Raw genomic sequence first — 16,217 nt, 5'->3', positions numbered from 1 at the left:
GCTGTTTGGCTCTCTGGTTTCTTCCCACCTCCCACCGGCGGCACCTGGCTACCTTACAGTGGTGGAGGTAAATGCGGCATCGCGTCCTCCCACAATCACATCAAAGTTACAACTAAACTACAGAATAACTATCATTCAAAACCACCTGGAATCGAGCTGAAAGGAAGTCCTACAACTACGTAATTAAAAAGCAGCCATATCAAGACTAGTAGGAGGCGTGAAGGCAGACAGGCTGGTCCCATACCCACATGTGGCAGATAAAAATCAGGAGGGACACCTCGGCTGGGAAGGTCCACCCTGAGGACTGACGGGTCCCCGTACCACACCAGGCATCCTGCTTAGGGTTCCAGTGCCAGGAAGAGAAGTCCCCATAACTTCTGCCTGGACAAACTAGCGGAAACTGAGGCCCAGGGAAGCTGACGCGGCTGGAGCCCCAGGCAGCTCCTTAAAGGGCCCGCGCACGGACTTATCAAACTCTCTCCCTCTAAGCTTGGAGGGGAGGCAGCTCAAGGGGTGCCAGAGACATACAGGGAAGAACTCAGCTGTTTGGCACTGGAGCGAGGGCTGGAGAGGGGGCTTTCTCCTAGACAGACGTGCTGTCAGAGGCCTTTGTTCCTTTGGTGAGCCCTTCCCTGGGGCGGCAGACAGCCACCATATCTGGGACTCCAGCAACCTGGCTCACACTGTTTGCCCCACCCTGGTGATTCCCTGAGGCCCTGCCCCACCCAACTTTCAGGCCCACCCAAGCTTAACCATAGGATTGGCCTGTCTTGGATCCTGCTTCAGGTTTTCCTAAATTCTTTCAAACAAGCAACATCTGGTCTCAGCAAGCCCCATACCTCCCGTTAAGTAATACATAGAAACAAACACAGGGAGGCAGCCAAAATGAGGAGACAAAGAAACAGGCCCCAAATGAAAGAACAGAAAAAATCTCCAGGAAAAGAACTAAGCGAAATGGAGATAAGCAACCTAACAGATGCTGAGTTCAAAATACTGCTTATAAGGATGCTCAATGAACTTAGTGAGAACCTCAGTGAACTTAGTGAGGGCCTCAAGAGCATAAAAAAGGACCAGTCAGAAATCATGGATGCACAGTTAGAATTGAAGGAGGCATTAACTGAAATAAATAATAATTTACACAGATTCAAGAGTAGAGTACGTAAATTCAAGGAGTAAACCATCGACTTGGAATATAAGGAAGCAAAAAATGCCCAATCAGAACAGCTCAAGAAAAAGGAATCCAAAAAAATGAGGATAGTGTAAGGAGCCTCTGGGACAACATCAAGCGTGCCAACATTCGCATTTTGGGGGTGCCAGAAGGAGAAGAGCGAGAACAAGAAATCGAAAACCTATTTGAAACAATAATGGCAGAAAACATCCCTAACTTGGTGAAGGAAACAGACATACAAGTCCAGGAAGCACAGAGAGTCCCAAACAAGATGAACCCCAAGAGGCCCACACCAAGACACATCATCATCAAAATGCAAAAGCTTCAAGACAAAGTGAGAATCTTAAAAGCAGCAAGAGAAAGGCAGCTAGTTACCTACAAGGGAGTTCCCATTAGGCTGTCAGCTGATTGCTCAAAAGAAACTTTGCAGGCCAGAAGGGAGTGGCAAGAAATATTCAGAGTGATGAAAACCAAGAACCTACAACCAAGATTACTCTATCCTGCAAAGCTGTCATTTAGAATCGATGGCCATATAAAGACTTTCCCAGACAAGAAAAAGCTAAAGGAGTTCATCACCACCAAACCATTATTATATGAAATGATGAAGGATGTTTTTGAAGAAAAAGATAAAATATGTAAACAAACAAAATGGCAATGAATGCATATCGACCGACAATGGAATCTACAAACAAAATGAACAGGTAGAACAGAAACATTCTCATAGATACAGAGAACATTTTGTTGACTGCCAGATGGGAGAGGGGTTAGGAGAATGGGTGAAAAAGGTGAAGGGGTTAAGAAGTACAAATTCATTGCTAGACTGACAAACCTCAAAGAGAAGGGGGTTGGGGGGGTGAGAAGAAATAAACCAAAGAACTTATATGCATAACCAATGGACACAGACAACAGTGTGGGAAAAGGCGGGTGTGGGGAGGAGGGGGTCAATGGGGGAAAAATGAGAAACATCTGTAATACATTCAACAATAAAGATTAAAAAAAAAAAGTGCAAGAATGCACACTAACAGATATATCCAGGACATTGTGAGAAACTAATTAGGGTTTATTATAAAACTAGATATTCATTTAAACCTAAGAAATAAAGTGAGTATATTTCTCTTTGGGAAAATATTCACCTAATTCAACAGGAGTATATATATATATTTTTAAAATCTTTATTGTTGGATGTAAAATGTACTACAGATGTTCCACATTTTTCCCCCATTGACCCCCTCCTCCCCACTTCTGCCCCCCTCCCACTATTTCCCACACTATTGTCTATGTCCATTGGTTATGCATATAAGTTCTTTGGTTTATTTCTCCCCCCCCCCCAACCCCTTTCCCTTTGAGGTTTGTCAGTCTAGCAATGAATTTGTACTTCTTAATCCCTTCACCTTTTTCACCCATTCCCTCAACCCCCCTCCCAACTGGCAACCAACAAAATGTTCTCTGTATCTATGAGAATGTTTCTGTTCTACCTGTTCATTTTGTTTGTAGATTCCATTGTCGGTAGATACGCATTCATTGCCATTTTGTTTGTTCATACATTTTATCTTTTTCTTCAAAAAGACCCTTCATCATTTCATATAATAACGGTTTGGTGGTGATGAACTCCTTTAAATTTTTCTTGTCTGGGAAAGTTTTTATATGTCCATCGATTCTAAATGACAGCTTTGCAGGATAGAGTAATCTTAGTTTAGGTTCTTGGTTTTCATCACTCTGAATATTTCTTGCCACTCCCTTCTGGCCTGCAAAGTTTCTTTTGAGCAATCAGCTGACAGCCTAATGGGAACTCCCTTGTAGGTAACTAGCTGCCTTTCTCTTGCTGCTTTTAAGATTCTCACTTTGTCTTGAAGCTTTTGCATTTTGATGATGATGTGTCTTGGTGTGGGCCTCTTGGGGTTCATCTTGTTTGGGACTCTCTGTGCTTCCTGGACTTGTATGTCTGTTTCCTTCCCCAAGTTAGGGATGTTTTCTGCCATTATTGTTCCAAACAGGTTTTCGATTTCTTGTTCTCTCTCTTCTCCTTCTGGCACCCCCAAGATGCGAATGTTGGCACGCTTGAAGTTGTCCCAGAGGCTCCTTACACTGTCCTCATTTTTTTGGATTCCTTTTTCTTGAGCTGTTCTGATTGGGCATTTTTTGCTTCCTTATATTCCAAGTCGATGGTTTACTCCTTGGATTTACGTACTCTATTATTGAAGTTGTGTAAATTATTCTTTATTTCAGTTAATGCCTCCTTCAATTCTAACTGTGCATCCATGATTTCTGACTGGTCCTTTTTTATGCTCTTGAGGCCCTCACTAAGTTCACTGAGGTTCTCACTAAGTTCATTGAGCATCCTTATAAGCAGTATTTTGAACTCAGCATCTGTTAGGTTGCTTATCTCCATTTCGCTTAGTTCTTTTATTGGGGTTTTGTTCTGTTCTTTCATTTGGGACCTGTTTCTTTGTCTCCTCATTTTGGCTGCCTCCCTGTGTTTGTTTCTATGTATTACTTAACGAGAGGTATGGGGCTCGCTGAGACCAGATGCTGCTCGTTTGAAAGAACTTAGGAAAAACCTGAAGCAGGATCCAAGACAGGCCAATCCTATGGTTAAGCAAGTGGCAACAGCTTGGGTGGGCTTGAAAGTTGGGTGGGGTGGAGTGGGGCCTCAAGGGGTAACCAGGGCGGGGCTACCAGTGTGAACCAGGTTGCTGGAGTCCCAGATATGGCAACTGTCTGCCGCCCCAGGGAAGGGCTCACCAAAGAACAGTTTGTCCCCGAGAAAGCCCCCTCTCCAGCCCTCGCTCCAGTGCCAAACAGCTCAGTTCTTCCCTGTATGACTCTGGTGCCCCTCGAGCTGCCTCCCCTCCGAGCTTAGAGGGAGAGAGTCCGATAAGTCCGTGCGCGGGCCCTTCAAGGAGCTGCCTGAGGCTCCAGCCACGTCAGCTTCCCTGAGCCTCAGTTCCCGCTGGTTTTTCCAGCCAGAAGTTTTGGGGATTCTCTTCCTGGCACTGGAACCCTGAGCGGGGCACCTAGTGTGGGACGGGGACTCCTCAGTCCTCAGGAAGGACCTTCCCAGCCTAGGGAGCCTCCTGATTTTTATCCGCCACACTTGGGTGTGGGACCAGCTCGTTGCGCCGCAGCCGCCGCCGCCCCTCCTACCAGTCTTGATGTGGCTGCAGCTTTAATTTCGTAGTTGTAGGACTTCCATTCAGCCTGATTTGAGGCGGTTTTGAATGATGGTTGTTCTGTAGTTTAGTTGTAACTTTGATGTGGTTGTGGGAGGATGCGATACCGCGTTTACCTACGCCGCCATCTTGACCGGAAGTCGCCAACAGGAGTATATCTTGAAGGACATCAAGAGGATGCAGGCTTAGAGTAAATCAAAATTCCACTTACCTCTGACTAATAATGTCACTGAATGTTTGTGGGTTACTTTATATTCTTCTTTTTTCATCTGGATGATGCAGGAGTACTCGCCGCTGTCAGACAGGCGAAGGCCCAAGATCACAATGGAAGAGTTATCAATGGTGTCATAGATGGTGCGGTTCTTATACTTGTGCCACACATCTGTCTTTCCGTGTATGACCGACAGCACCATTTCATTATTTTTTTGCCAGTAGATGCGAGCATTTGTTAGTTCTCCAGCGGAAATGTTGTAACCACAGGGTAGATGTGCCTTGTCATTCACCAATTTGGTCACCTGGGTACCTATGGAGAGGCAAATAGAACAAGATTTTATATATTTATTAGATACAGATTCCTGCATGAGCATGAATTCAGAGTTGGCAGGACCAGAACTCACAGTGTTGTGTCGAGTGAATAAGCATAATCAAAGAATTCAGTTTGATTTTGATTTTTTTTTTTTTTTTTTTGGTTCTCAGTGCTGTGTTTTTTCCTTCATTTTTAAATTGGGGTTAAAAATATAACATAAAATTTGCCGTCTTAACTATTTTTAAGGGTACAGTTCAGTAGTGTTAAGTATATTCACATTGTTGTGAAACAGATCTCCAGAACTTTTTCATCTTACAAATCTGGCACTCTGTCCATACATATTAAACAATGCATTCCACCCCACCTCACCCCCCACATCCCCCGGATCCCTGATAACTGCCACACAGCTTTATGGTTCTATGAAATTGGCTACTTTAGATACCGCATATAAATGGTATCATGTAGTATTTGTCTTTATTATTATTATTATTGATTTAAGAGAGAAAAAAGGTGTGGAGACTAGAGTTAGCAGGACTGACTCCATCTTGAGTTTGAGCCTTATTGTCTGAACACATGAAAGATCTGGGCTGCCACCCAAGGGAGGCAAACAACAGGTGCAGGTGATAAGGATGACTAGGCACCTCTGAGGACATTGCCAGATATTTTGATTCAGGACTTGGAGAACTAATCTCAGGAAACCACAAGCAAATCTAACAAGTACAAAAGAAGGGACATGCCTCCACAAGAAGGATAAAAATGAAACTAGAACAATGACACTTGCTATTCACCCTTCTGTGAATGAGCTGAGCTGACCGCTCATGTGTCCAGCTTGGTGGCTGTTGAGTATTCCTGGGCCTTGCTGTCTCAAGCTGGTCTCGCAGTTTTCCTTGCAAGATGCGAGCCGTTAGTGGCTGCCACTTCCAGGTCTCCAACCGGACGCTGGCACTGCTTTGCTCCATGAGTAGCCCGGGCCAGAGTACATTTGAGACTCTTGGACTTTCAGTTCATTAACCCTGAATCTGAAGTGTGAAATCTGTTTTGATGTGTTGATGACTGAGTGACCTTGCAGGTAATAAAAACTAAGTTGACAGCAGAATCACCTAGGTTGGCTCACTGTTATTACTTGGTGTCCAGATGACCTCACTCCCTTAGGGGACACGACCTAAGGCAGAGGTGGGGAATGTCTGACCCGTGGTCTGTATAAGGCTGGTGAAATCATTTGGTCTGGCCCTGCCAAGGCAACCACAGGCAGGACTAGAAATTCAATAAATCTAGGAGCTTTTTTCATAGCAACATAAATTTACATTCAGTGAATCATAATAATAACGTAAATTTTGAGGGACAAGCAAGGAACATCCATTATGGGATAGATAGGACACATACGAGTACACGATGGGACAGACATGTATGCTTCTCCTTGGCTATCTGAGGCCTGTCTGCCTGTATTGCGGTGACTCAGAGGACAATCAGTGCCAGGCAGGCTGGGAGTGTACACGATGCAGAAGTGTTAACACACTGTGGTGAAACTGCGGTGATCTGGTGATGATCAGACGAGATGCGATGAGATGATTGCTCCTGACGTTGATGACCTTGCCTCTGATGACTGACAATGATGTTGTTGACTTCTTTGTTGACACAGACGATAACTTCAATCCAATCTTTATCCACACATCTGCGATCAACAATCCTCACAAAAACTGGATCTCAGATGAAGATTAAGAAAATTACAGTACACAGAAAAGACCTCAAGAGTCGACGGTATTGCCATGGCCAGTTTGCTCGGCGGTTGAGCATCGGCCTGCGTACCAGAGTTCTGGGTTTGGTTCCCGCTAGGGGCACATACCACCCAAAAAAAAAAAAAAAAAGAGTCGATGATATTAACATTGGATATGTTCCAAATCCAAGACGCAGGATTAGAAAAGCGATCAAAGCAAAATAATCCTGTCACTGGTAACACACACTGGATAGTTATTAAAACTTAAGTGGCGTGACATCCTACAAATAGTGAAGGCATGGTCACTTCTATGCTATGCAGAGTCCCGCTAATTCCCACTCTTTCACAACTGCCCCCTCATAGCACCATGATTTGTCTTCCCACCAATATCACCCAGACCCCACAGAGCTCCTGGGGGAGGCCCTCCCTTTCCTTGGACAGCAGGATCTTGGGGCACTAGCACCTCTCTATCTCAACAGGCCTTCTCGAGGCCTCTATCAGACTGGATATGGCCCCACCTCAGCACTTGGGAAGAGAGTTATGTGACGGTGGGTATTTTCATAGCAGTGTGAGATAACTCAGAATCATCTAAGGCACCCCTTTTGGCAAGTGTGCTGAACACAGCCAGTCCCAGATTTAGGGAGTGTAACTGAAAGGAAGAAGAAATGAAAAGGTATACCTGAGGGGAGCATATCATAACTAAATAACCTGAACCTCTTTAACAAGAAATGCTTACTATGGATTCCTACTGACCTGAGTTTTAGTCCCAGCTCAGTCACTTGCAGATTAGTGTTTTCTCATCTGTAAAAAAGCTGTGACAGCTACCTTTCAGGGTCATTGTAAAATTAAATTAAATGACATAAATGAAAAAGTCCCTCCTACCCAGCAGGTCTTCTTTTTTTTAATCCTCACCCGAGGATATTTTTTCCATTTTTTTGTACAGATAGAGTGGGAGGGAGAGAGAGGAAGGGAGAGAGAGAGAGAAACATCGACGTGAAGGAACACATCGAGTGGCTGCCACCCGCACGACCAACCAAGGCCGGGGACAAACTGCAACCGAAGTACGTGCCCTTAGTGGGAACCGAACCCGGGTCTCTCCAGATTGCAGGCCGACGCTCTAACCGCTGAGCCAAACCGGCCAGGGCCCAGCAGGTCTTCTGTAAGGCTTTTCTTTTTTCTTTTCTCTTCCCTGCCTCTCATTCCAATTCCGACCCCCGGATCCCTTTCATCTCACTTAGGTGTATCAGACACACAGGACTTGCTATGTATTTTGCTGTGGGTGAGACAGACACCATGACAGAAAGCAGTTCACTCGGCTGGGGTTATAACTAATAGGATCTTTCCCACCCAAAAAAGAATCCAGGACTTCTAACATGATTTTGACATGCTGCAAAAAGAGAAATCTGAACTGAAAGTGAGCTAACTTTTAGAAATTAAATTTGTAGGGGTAACACGGGTTAATAGCATTATATAAATTTCAGGCGCACAACTTTATAATACGACATCTGTATACTCTAGTTTGCGCTCACCACCCAAAGTCTAGTTTCCTTTCATCACCATATACTTGGTCCCTTTCCGCCCTTTGTCACCCCCCTACCCTCTTTGTGTAACCCCCATTCTGTTGTTTATATTGTATCTGTGAGTTTTGTTTGTTTGGTCATTGTTCATTTATTGTTTTTGTTTTATATCCCACATATGACTTAAATAATACATTTCTTGTCCTTTTGCATCTGACTTATTTCACTTAGCCCAATAATCTCAAGACTCATCCATATTGTTGCAAATGGCAATATCTCATCTTTTTACGGCTAAGTAGCATTTCATTGTATATATGTTCCACATCTTCTTTTTTTGTTAATCCTCACCCAAGGATATTTTTCCATTGATTTTTTTGTTTTTTTATCCTCACCCGAGGACATTTTTCCATTTTTTATTCAGACAGTGCAAAAGGGGGAGAGAGGAAGAGAGAGAGAGAGAGAGAAATATTGACATGAAAGGGACACATTGAGTGGCTGCCACCTGCATGACCCAAACAGGGCTGGGGACAAACTGCAACCGAAGTACAAGCCCTTAGCGGGAACGGAACCCAGGTCTCTCTTGACCGCAGACCGATGCTCTAAACGCTGAGCCAAACCGGCCAGGGCTCCATTGATTTTTAGATAGAGTCGAAGGGAGGAAGGGGGAGAGAGAGAGAAACATCGATGTGAGAGAGACACATCGATTGCCTCCCGCATGACCCCAATTAGGGCTGAAGATTGGTCCTGCAACCCAGGTACATGCCCTTGACTGGTTATTGGTTAGAGCCATTGGCCCTTGACTGGAATCAAACCCAAGACCCTTTGTTTGTTGGCCAACACTCTAACTGCTGAGCCAAACTGGCCAGGGCTTCTACATCTTCTCTATCTAATTAACTCCTGAAGGTGTTTCCATGTCTTGACCATTGTAAATAAAGCTGCAATAAACATAGGGGTACAAATATCTTTACAAAAAAAGTGCTTTAAAATTGTTAGGGTAGATACTCAGAAGAGGGATTGCTGGATCCTTGGTAGCTCTTAGTTCTCTCTTCTTCCTCCTTGGTCATATTTAGGCTTCTATATTTGAGCTAGCTGATTCTCTCTTCCATGTGGTCTGCTCTATATCCAATGCTTTCTAATGCATTCCTTATTTCATTTATTGAGTTCTTCAGCTTCAGAATTTCTGTTTGGTTCTTTTTTATAATTGTAATTACTTTGGTAAAGTGTTCTTTTTGTTCATTAATTTTATTCCTGAGCTCATCCAAAGGCCTTTCTGAGTTTTCTTGTATTTCCATGAGTTTCTTGATGACTGCAATCTCAAATCCTGTCATTTAAATTGCAATCTTCCACGACTTTGAGTTTCTGGAGACTTTTCATTTTCTCTCTGTGCTCCCATGTTACCTTGCTTGTTCATAGTTCTTTATGGATTGTTTTAGGTCTGTACATTTGAGGAAATGAATGTTTTTCTTGTTCAGACATGTTTTGCGCTTAACAATTCAGTAGGTTGATACTTTCTTTTGTTTTCCAGTAGAGGGTGATATTGCACAAGTTTTTGTTTTCTCTCGCTTGGCATTGCTTAAATCGAGGAATATGCCACAGAACCACTGGAGCGGGGGTGTCCCCTCTGTGACCTACTCATCTCGGTTAAGGGGATATCACCTTGGTGGTGGAGAAATAGTTTTATTAGCTCCCAGCACTGCCTTCTCATTATTATTATTATTATTATTATTGTTATTATTATTATTTTTTAACCCTCCGAGGACATTTTTGCATTTATCTTCAGATAGAGTGGGAGGGAGAGACCGGGGGAAGAGAGAAACATCAATGTGAGAGAGACACATCAACTGGTTGCCACCCACACGACTCCACCTAAGCCGGGGACAAACTGCAACTGAGGTACATGCCCTTAGAGGGAACCAAACCTAGGTCTTTCTGGTCTGTGGGCTGATGCTCTAACCACTGAGCCAAACCGGCCAGGGCGCCTTCTCATCATTAATGGCAGCTGGCTCCATTGTGTTATTGGAGTTGTCTCCCCTACCTCTGCCAGTCTGTGGTGGTGAGTGGGGCAAGGGAGACAAGTCCCGACTGTGCAGCTCCTCCTTCCCACAGTCATGGCTGCCAGCACTGCTGTGCCGGTTCAGCATCCCAGCCACATCCACAGGGCTCTGCTGCAATGGGAAGGGGGAGGGGTCTATGCTCTCAGTGAGGGACACTGCCTCTGCCCCTCGTAGGCTCCAGGCTGTGGCCTGACTTCTCCACTACCACTGTGCTTGCTGGGGCCATGGTGGGTGCCGAACTGTGTTCTTTGGCCACCATCCCTGTCCTACCCCCCATTCCTGCCTCCCATACTCATTCCAGTAAACCCACCTTCAGATGCGTGGGTCTCTCAGGAGAGTGTGTGTGTTAAGCAAGGGAACCTTTGTTGAGTTATAGTTATGTGACTTGTAAGTTTAAGGGAGAAACAAAGAAGTCTTCTCACTGCCATGATGCTGATGTCAGTGTAAATTAGCTAATTTCAATGATGGTTTCAAAGGAATTTTTGTCCAGACATCTGAGAAGTGTAAGTGTCTCTAAAGGTCAGTGACACACTATGTAAGGTCCCCTGACAAGATGCCCATGTTGAGGAAGAACCGGACTAAAAAGAGGAACCAAAAATCTTCTGGGCATTTTGGAAATTCCCACCGGGACCCCTTCTAAACTTAGGTCCTTGTGCTAGAAACAACATTTTCATTAAGGCTCCCTGGTAATTGGTATGTAAAATGAAAAGTGTGCGCAGCACTGGTAAAAACCTTGTCACTGGCCTGCTTAAAACCCTTCCATGGTTTCCCAGTGCCCTCCATATAATAATCAGATTCCTGACTTTGGCCTTTAGACCCTTATGGAGCCTTGTCCCTGTCCTCCCAGCTCCTCACTCCTTCACCTCGCTCCTTGGTTTCTCTCACATGCTGTTCCTTCCATCTTCTCCCTAGTCCACTCTCACCAGTCTCTCCTCTGACCGGGAAAGACAGTGTGTGCTGGTCATACCTTCAATTGAGTGACTATTTGATGAATTTTCATTTTTTCCTTAAGGACCATAAATTCCACAAAAGCAAAAGCCATGTCGATTTTGTTAGTAACTTGTCCCCAAGACCCAGAAAAGTGTCTTGTACTTAGGAGATGCTCAATGTTTGTTGAATTAATAAATGGTTAAACAAGAGCAGGAACACATGTGCCAGATCCATTGTTACTTTGTGTCTTGGTCCATACAGTTGCCCCACGTGCAATTCTCACCCCATCACCCATCTTCCACCTGCCTGGCTGCCCCTGCCCATCCTGGTCCACCTTTCCCAGGTTTGGGCTCTTACAGTCAGAACCAGGCACTTCACTGCCCTTCCCTTGCTTGTGAGTTAGTTTTGCCTTATCCAACTAACATACTCAGATCTCTTTCAGGGCAAGAATCCCAGGCTTCGTTTTTAAGCATATATGGTGAGTGCTCGGACATAAGAAGTTCAGGGTTCATTTGTGACTCAGTACAGTAACAGTAAAATCTGGATGTAGCTATAGAATGGGGAGTTTCAACCGGTGTGTGGTTCAAAGAATTTTTAAAACATGCAAAATCTAACTATTTAGTCAGTGGCACTGACCTTTTTCCCCTTGGATTGTCAAATAAAAAAGTGACAACAGCCAACACAACAGTAGCCATCTGATGTGAACAAATCAAAATTATACCTATTTTTTTTTTTTTTGTCAGATCGGCAAAAAATATAATACGTTTTTTGGCATGCTGCAGAATTTTAAGGATTACATGTGCCATAAGATGAAAATGGTTGAAAATCATTGCTATAGAACACGGTGCTTTCCTAAACGTCTTTCTTTAGCTCAAAGATTATCTTCTATTTGCCTATGACTAATTTTCTGGTATAATTGCTAGAGCCTTGGTTTTGATCTTAATATGTTCTTTTTTTTTTGCTGCTACAATTTTTAATATACATTTTTTATTTTAGGAAATTTATTGTTAATGTTCTTTTTATATTTTCTCTTTTTAAAATCATTTCTCTTTCTCTCTGTCACACATACTCACACACGCCTGTATACATTTCCTTCTAAATTTCTGAATCTTATTTAGAGTCTCCAGAAGACTCTAGTTTGGGAGTGTGCTTTCCCAGTTTCCCAGAAGGAAACTGTAACTGTTGGAAATTTAATACAGCTGTGAAATATATACAAAAATAGCCAAGTAATCCCTGTACACTAACTCCTCTTCCCTTCCCTCTTCCTCACTCCCTCACACCTTCGACATTCTGGGCAATGCCTAAGTGCAGGCATGTTTTAAGTAAGCAGCTCTTAACACAAGAACTTTTGATATTCGGCTCTTTGTAAACTGGCAAACAGTGCCAGAACCAAAGCCTTCTCTTTATGTTGGGGAAACCAGATACTATACTGCTCAACAGAAAGCAAACCTTTTGTTTTGACTTTAAAAATAATGTTGGAATAATACTATTGCCAGGATGAGCCACTACCCTTCCCAATTGTCCCCTAAATTCAGCACCTGAGCTGAAGCAAAAGCCTCCAGAATCAAAATATTCTTTGCAGAACACATGTGAAATATCTATGTAGTAAGTTAAAAATAACTAAAAATATACTTTTGTGCTAAATCTGATACTACTTAATGTCAGATGTCAGATATCTGGGGCCTGTTTTCTCATCCCTAAAATGGGACAGAAATAATCTGACGGTCCCTTCCGACTACAGAAAGGGGCAGCACCGAGAACATCATCTCCTTTCTTTAAGTCCTTACCTGAGGAGAAGTAAAAAACACCAGCAATCACCAAAATCTGAAAGAGCTTGAAGTATGAGCACTCAGGTGGGGTTGTTCTCCTCTTTTGTGTTTGACCCATGGCTTCTGTTGCTTATGATGAAAAACAAAAGCGAACAGTTTCGTAGCAAGTGAGAACAGGGCACCTTCCAAGCAAGCACCAGGCTGGGACAGAAGATAATTCAGTTGCCTCAACCAGAAGATTCAGTTGCAGAACACACTGAAGAGAGGCTGATGGTATACCCAGGTCTTTAAACTTCTGAATATAAAAGACTGGGGATTTATTTTGACACCCTGAAAAGGAAGAAAATAAAAATTACCAAGGAAGGGACATCAGCCCACTGTGGGTTGTAAACCCTCCTATTTGCCTGCCTAAAATAACTCGGGGAGCCTACTCTGAGCAACCCTTAAAGCAGGCATGATGGTGAGTTTACAGTTAAGGTTAGGTGGACTCTGGGGAGGTGATCCAGCCTTGCATATGTTCTGAGAACTAAGCACAGCTCTCCCATGGAATGGCTCTCTGCTCAGTAGGAATGATCAAGACTTGATTAGAAATACAGAGAAATATAATGGCTAACCCATGAAAGTTAAGATCCTTTTCAGAACATACCAAGAAATAGACCACCAGTGAGGGTCCAAAGCACTACTTAAGTTATGAAACTACTTCTAATTTTTTTTAATTGAATTCATTGGGGTGACAATGGTTTGCAAAACCATACAGGTTTCAAGTATACAACTTAATAAAACATCATCTGTACAGAAGGTCACTACATAACATAAAAGGGACCGATCCAACAAGAGGATATAACCCTTGTAAACTTATATGCACCCAACATAGGGGCACTTAAATATATAAAGAAAATCTTGGTGGACATAAAGGGAGAGATTGACAGCAATATAGTCATAGTAGGGGAGTTTAACACCCCACTGACATCAATGGATAGATCTTTCAGACAAAAAATCAACAAGACAACAGCAACCTAAAATGACACACTGGATCTGATGGATTTAATTAATATTTACAAGACATTTCATCTCAGAGAAGCAGAATATACATTCTTCTGAAGTGCACATGGAACATTCTCAATGACAGATCACACGTTAGGACACAAAATAAGTGTTAATAAATTCAAGAAGACTGAACTCATATCAAGAATCTTCTCTGATCGCAATTGTATAAAACTAGAAATCAATTACAATAAAAAAAAACTGGAAGTGATTCATACACATGGAGGTTAAATACCATGTTATTAAACAATGAATGGACTAACAATGAGATCAAGGAAGAAATCAAAAGTTACCTGGAAACAAATGAAAATTAACAGACAACAACCCAAAGCCTATGGGACACAGTGAAGGCAGTCATGAGAGGGAAGTTCATACCACTACAGGTCTACCTCAAGAAGCAAGAAAAAAATCTCAAATAAATTATCTAACCTGACACCTAAAAGAACTAGAAAAAGAATAACAAACAAAGCCCAGAGTAAGTAGAAGGAAGGAAATAATAAAGATAAATGACATATGACTTAAAAAAATAAAAAATAACCCTGGCTGGTTTGGCTCAGCAGTTAGGGCATCAGCCTGAGGTCCAGAGAGACCCTGGTTGGGTTCCCGCTAAGGGCACGTACCTCGGTTGCAGTTTGTCCCCAGCCCAGGTTGGGTCGTGTGGGTGGCAACCACACTATGTGTCCCTTTCACATCGATGTTTCTCTCTCTCTCTCTCCCTCCCACTCTATCTGAACAAAAAATGGAAAGAATGTCCTCAGGTGAGGATAAAAAAAAATATATATATATAAAATAAAATAAAATAAAATAAAATAAAAAGACCAATGAAACTAAATGCTGGGCCCAGCCCATGTGGCTCAGTGGTTGAGTGTCGACCCATGCATCAAGAGGTCACTGGTTCGATTCCTGGTCAGAATACATGCCCAGGTTGTGGGCCAAATCCCCCCCGGGGGGGGGGCATGCAGGAGGTGGCCAATTGATGTTCTCTCTCATTGATATTTCTATCTCTCTCTCTCCCTCGCCCTTCCTCTCCCTCTAAAATCAATAAAGAAAATAAAAATTAAAAAAAAAAAGAAACCACGAGCTGGTTCTTTGAAAAGATAAATAAGATTAACAAACCTTTAATCAGATTCATCAAGAAAAAAGAGAGGACCCAAATAAATAAAATCAGAAATGAAAGAGGAAAAGTAACAAATGACACAATAGAAATACAAAGGAGTGTAAGAAAATACTATGAACAACTATATGCCAACAAATTGGACAACCTGTACAAAATAGATGAATTCCTAGAAACATACAGTCTTCCAAAACTGAATCAGGAAGAATCAGAAAACCTGAATAGATTGATTACAACTAATGAAATTGAAGCAGTAATAAAAAACCTCCAAGCAAACAAAAGTCCTGGACCAGATGTCTTCACAGGTGAATTTTACTGAACATTCAAAGAACTAACACCTATCCTTCTCAAACGATTTCAAAAAATTCAAGAGGAGGGAAAACTTCCAAGCTCTTTTTAGGAGGCCAACATTATCCTAATTCCAAAACCAGATAAAGACACCATAAAGAAAGAAAATTATACATCAATATCCCTGATGAACATAGATGCTAAAATCCTCAACAAAATATTAGCAAATCAATAAACATGATATATCACATAAACAAAATGAAGGATAACAATCATGATTATATTAATAGATGCAGAAAAGCATTTGATAAAATCCAACACCCATTTATGATAAAAACTCTTAGCAAAGTGGGAATAGAGGGATGGTACTTCAACATAATGAAGACCATGTATGACAAACTCACAGCCAACATTATACTCAACAAGCAAAAATGAAAAGCCTTTCCCTTAAGATCAGAAACAAGACAGAGATGTCTGCTTTCACCACTTTTACTCAACATGGTATTGGAAACTACTTCTTTCTTAACATATTAACAAAGAAAAACAAGTGTCTCAATTCTTAAATGCCTCTTCACAAAGAATAAATCAGCGGAAAAATCTATCAATAAAAAGGGAAGAAAATGCCCTGGCCGGTTTGGCTTCATGATTAGAGCATCGGCCCTCAGATCAAAGAGTCGTGGGTTCAATTCTGGTCAAGGGCATGTACCTCGGTTGCGGTTTGTCCCCGGCCCTGGTCCAGGTCGTGTGGGAGCAACCAGTCGATGTGTCTTTCTCTGGTCCGTGGGCCGACACACTAACCACTGAGCCAAACCAGCCAGGGCCGATGTGTCTTTCTCATATTGATGTTTCTCTCTCTCCTCTCTCCCTCCCTCCCACTCTATCTGAAGATAAATGGAAAAATATCCTCGGGTGAGGATAAAAAA

At 42.6% G+C, this 16,217-nt stretch overlaps 1 protein-coding gene across 1 annotated transcript in view; it reads right to left on the bottom strand.

Moving 5' to 3' along the window:
- The window catches only part of CD80 (CD80 molecule), a 53,212-nt gene that overhangs the window by 36,766 nt on the left and 229 nt on the right, over positions 1–16,217 (bottom strand). The window contains exons 2-3 of the mRNA XM_036243656.1: positions 12,867–13,178; positions 4,550–4,861 (exon numbers count right to left, since the gene is read on the bottom strand). Coding sequence (XP_036099549.1) covers positions 4,550–4,861; positions 12,867–12,966 — 412 coding nt within the window. The 5' untranslated portion in view covers positions 12,967–13,178. The remainder of the gene's footprint in view (positions 1–4,549; positions 4,862–12,866; positions 13,179–16,217) is intronic.

The sequence above is a fragment of the Molossus molossus genome, unplaced genomic scaffold (genome assembly GCF_014108415.1).
Source record: "Molossus molossus isolate mMolMol1 unplaced genomic scaffold, mMolMol1.p scaffold_m16_p_5, whole genome shotgun sequence".
Lineage (NCBI taxonomy): Eukaryota > Metazoa > Chordata > Mammalia > Chiroptera > Molossidae > Molossus > Molossus molossus.
This window is presented reverse-complemented; position numbering and strand designations above follow the sequence as displayed.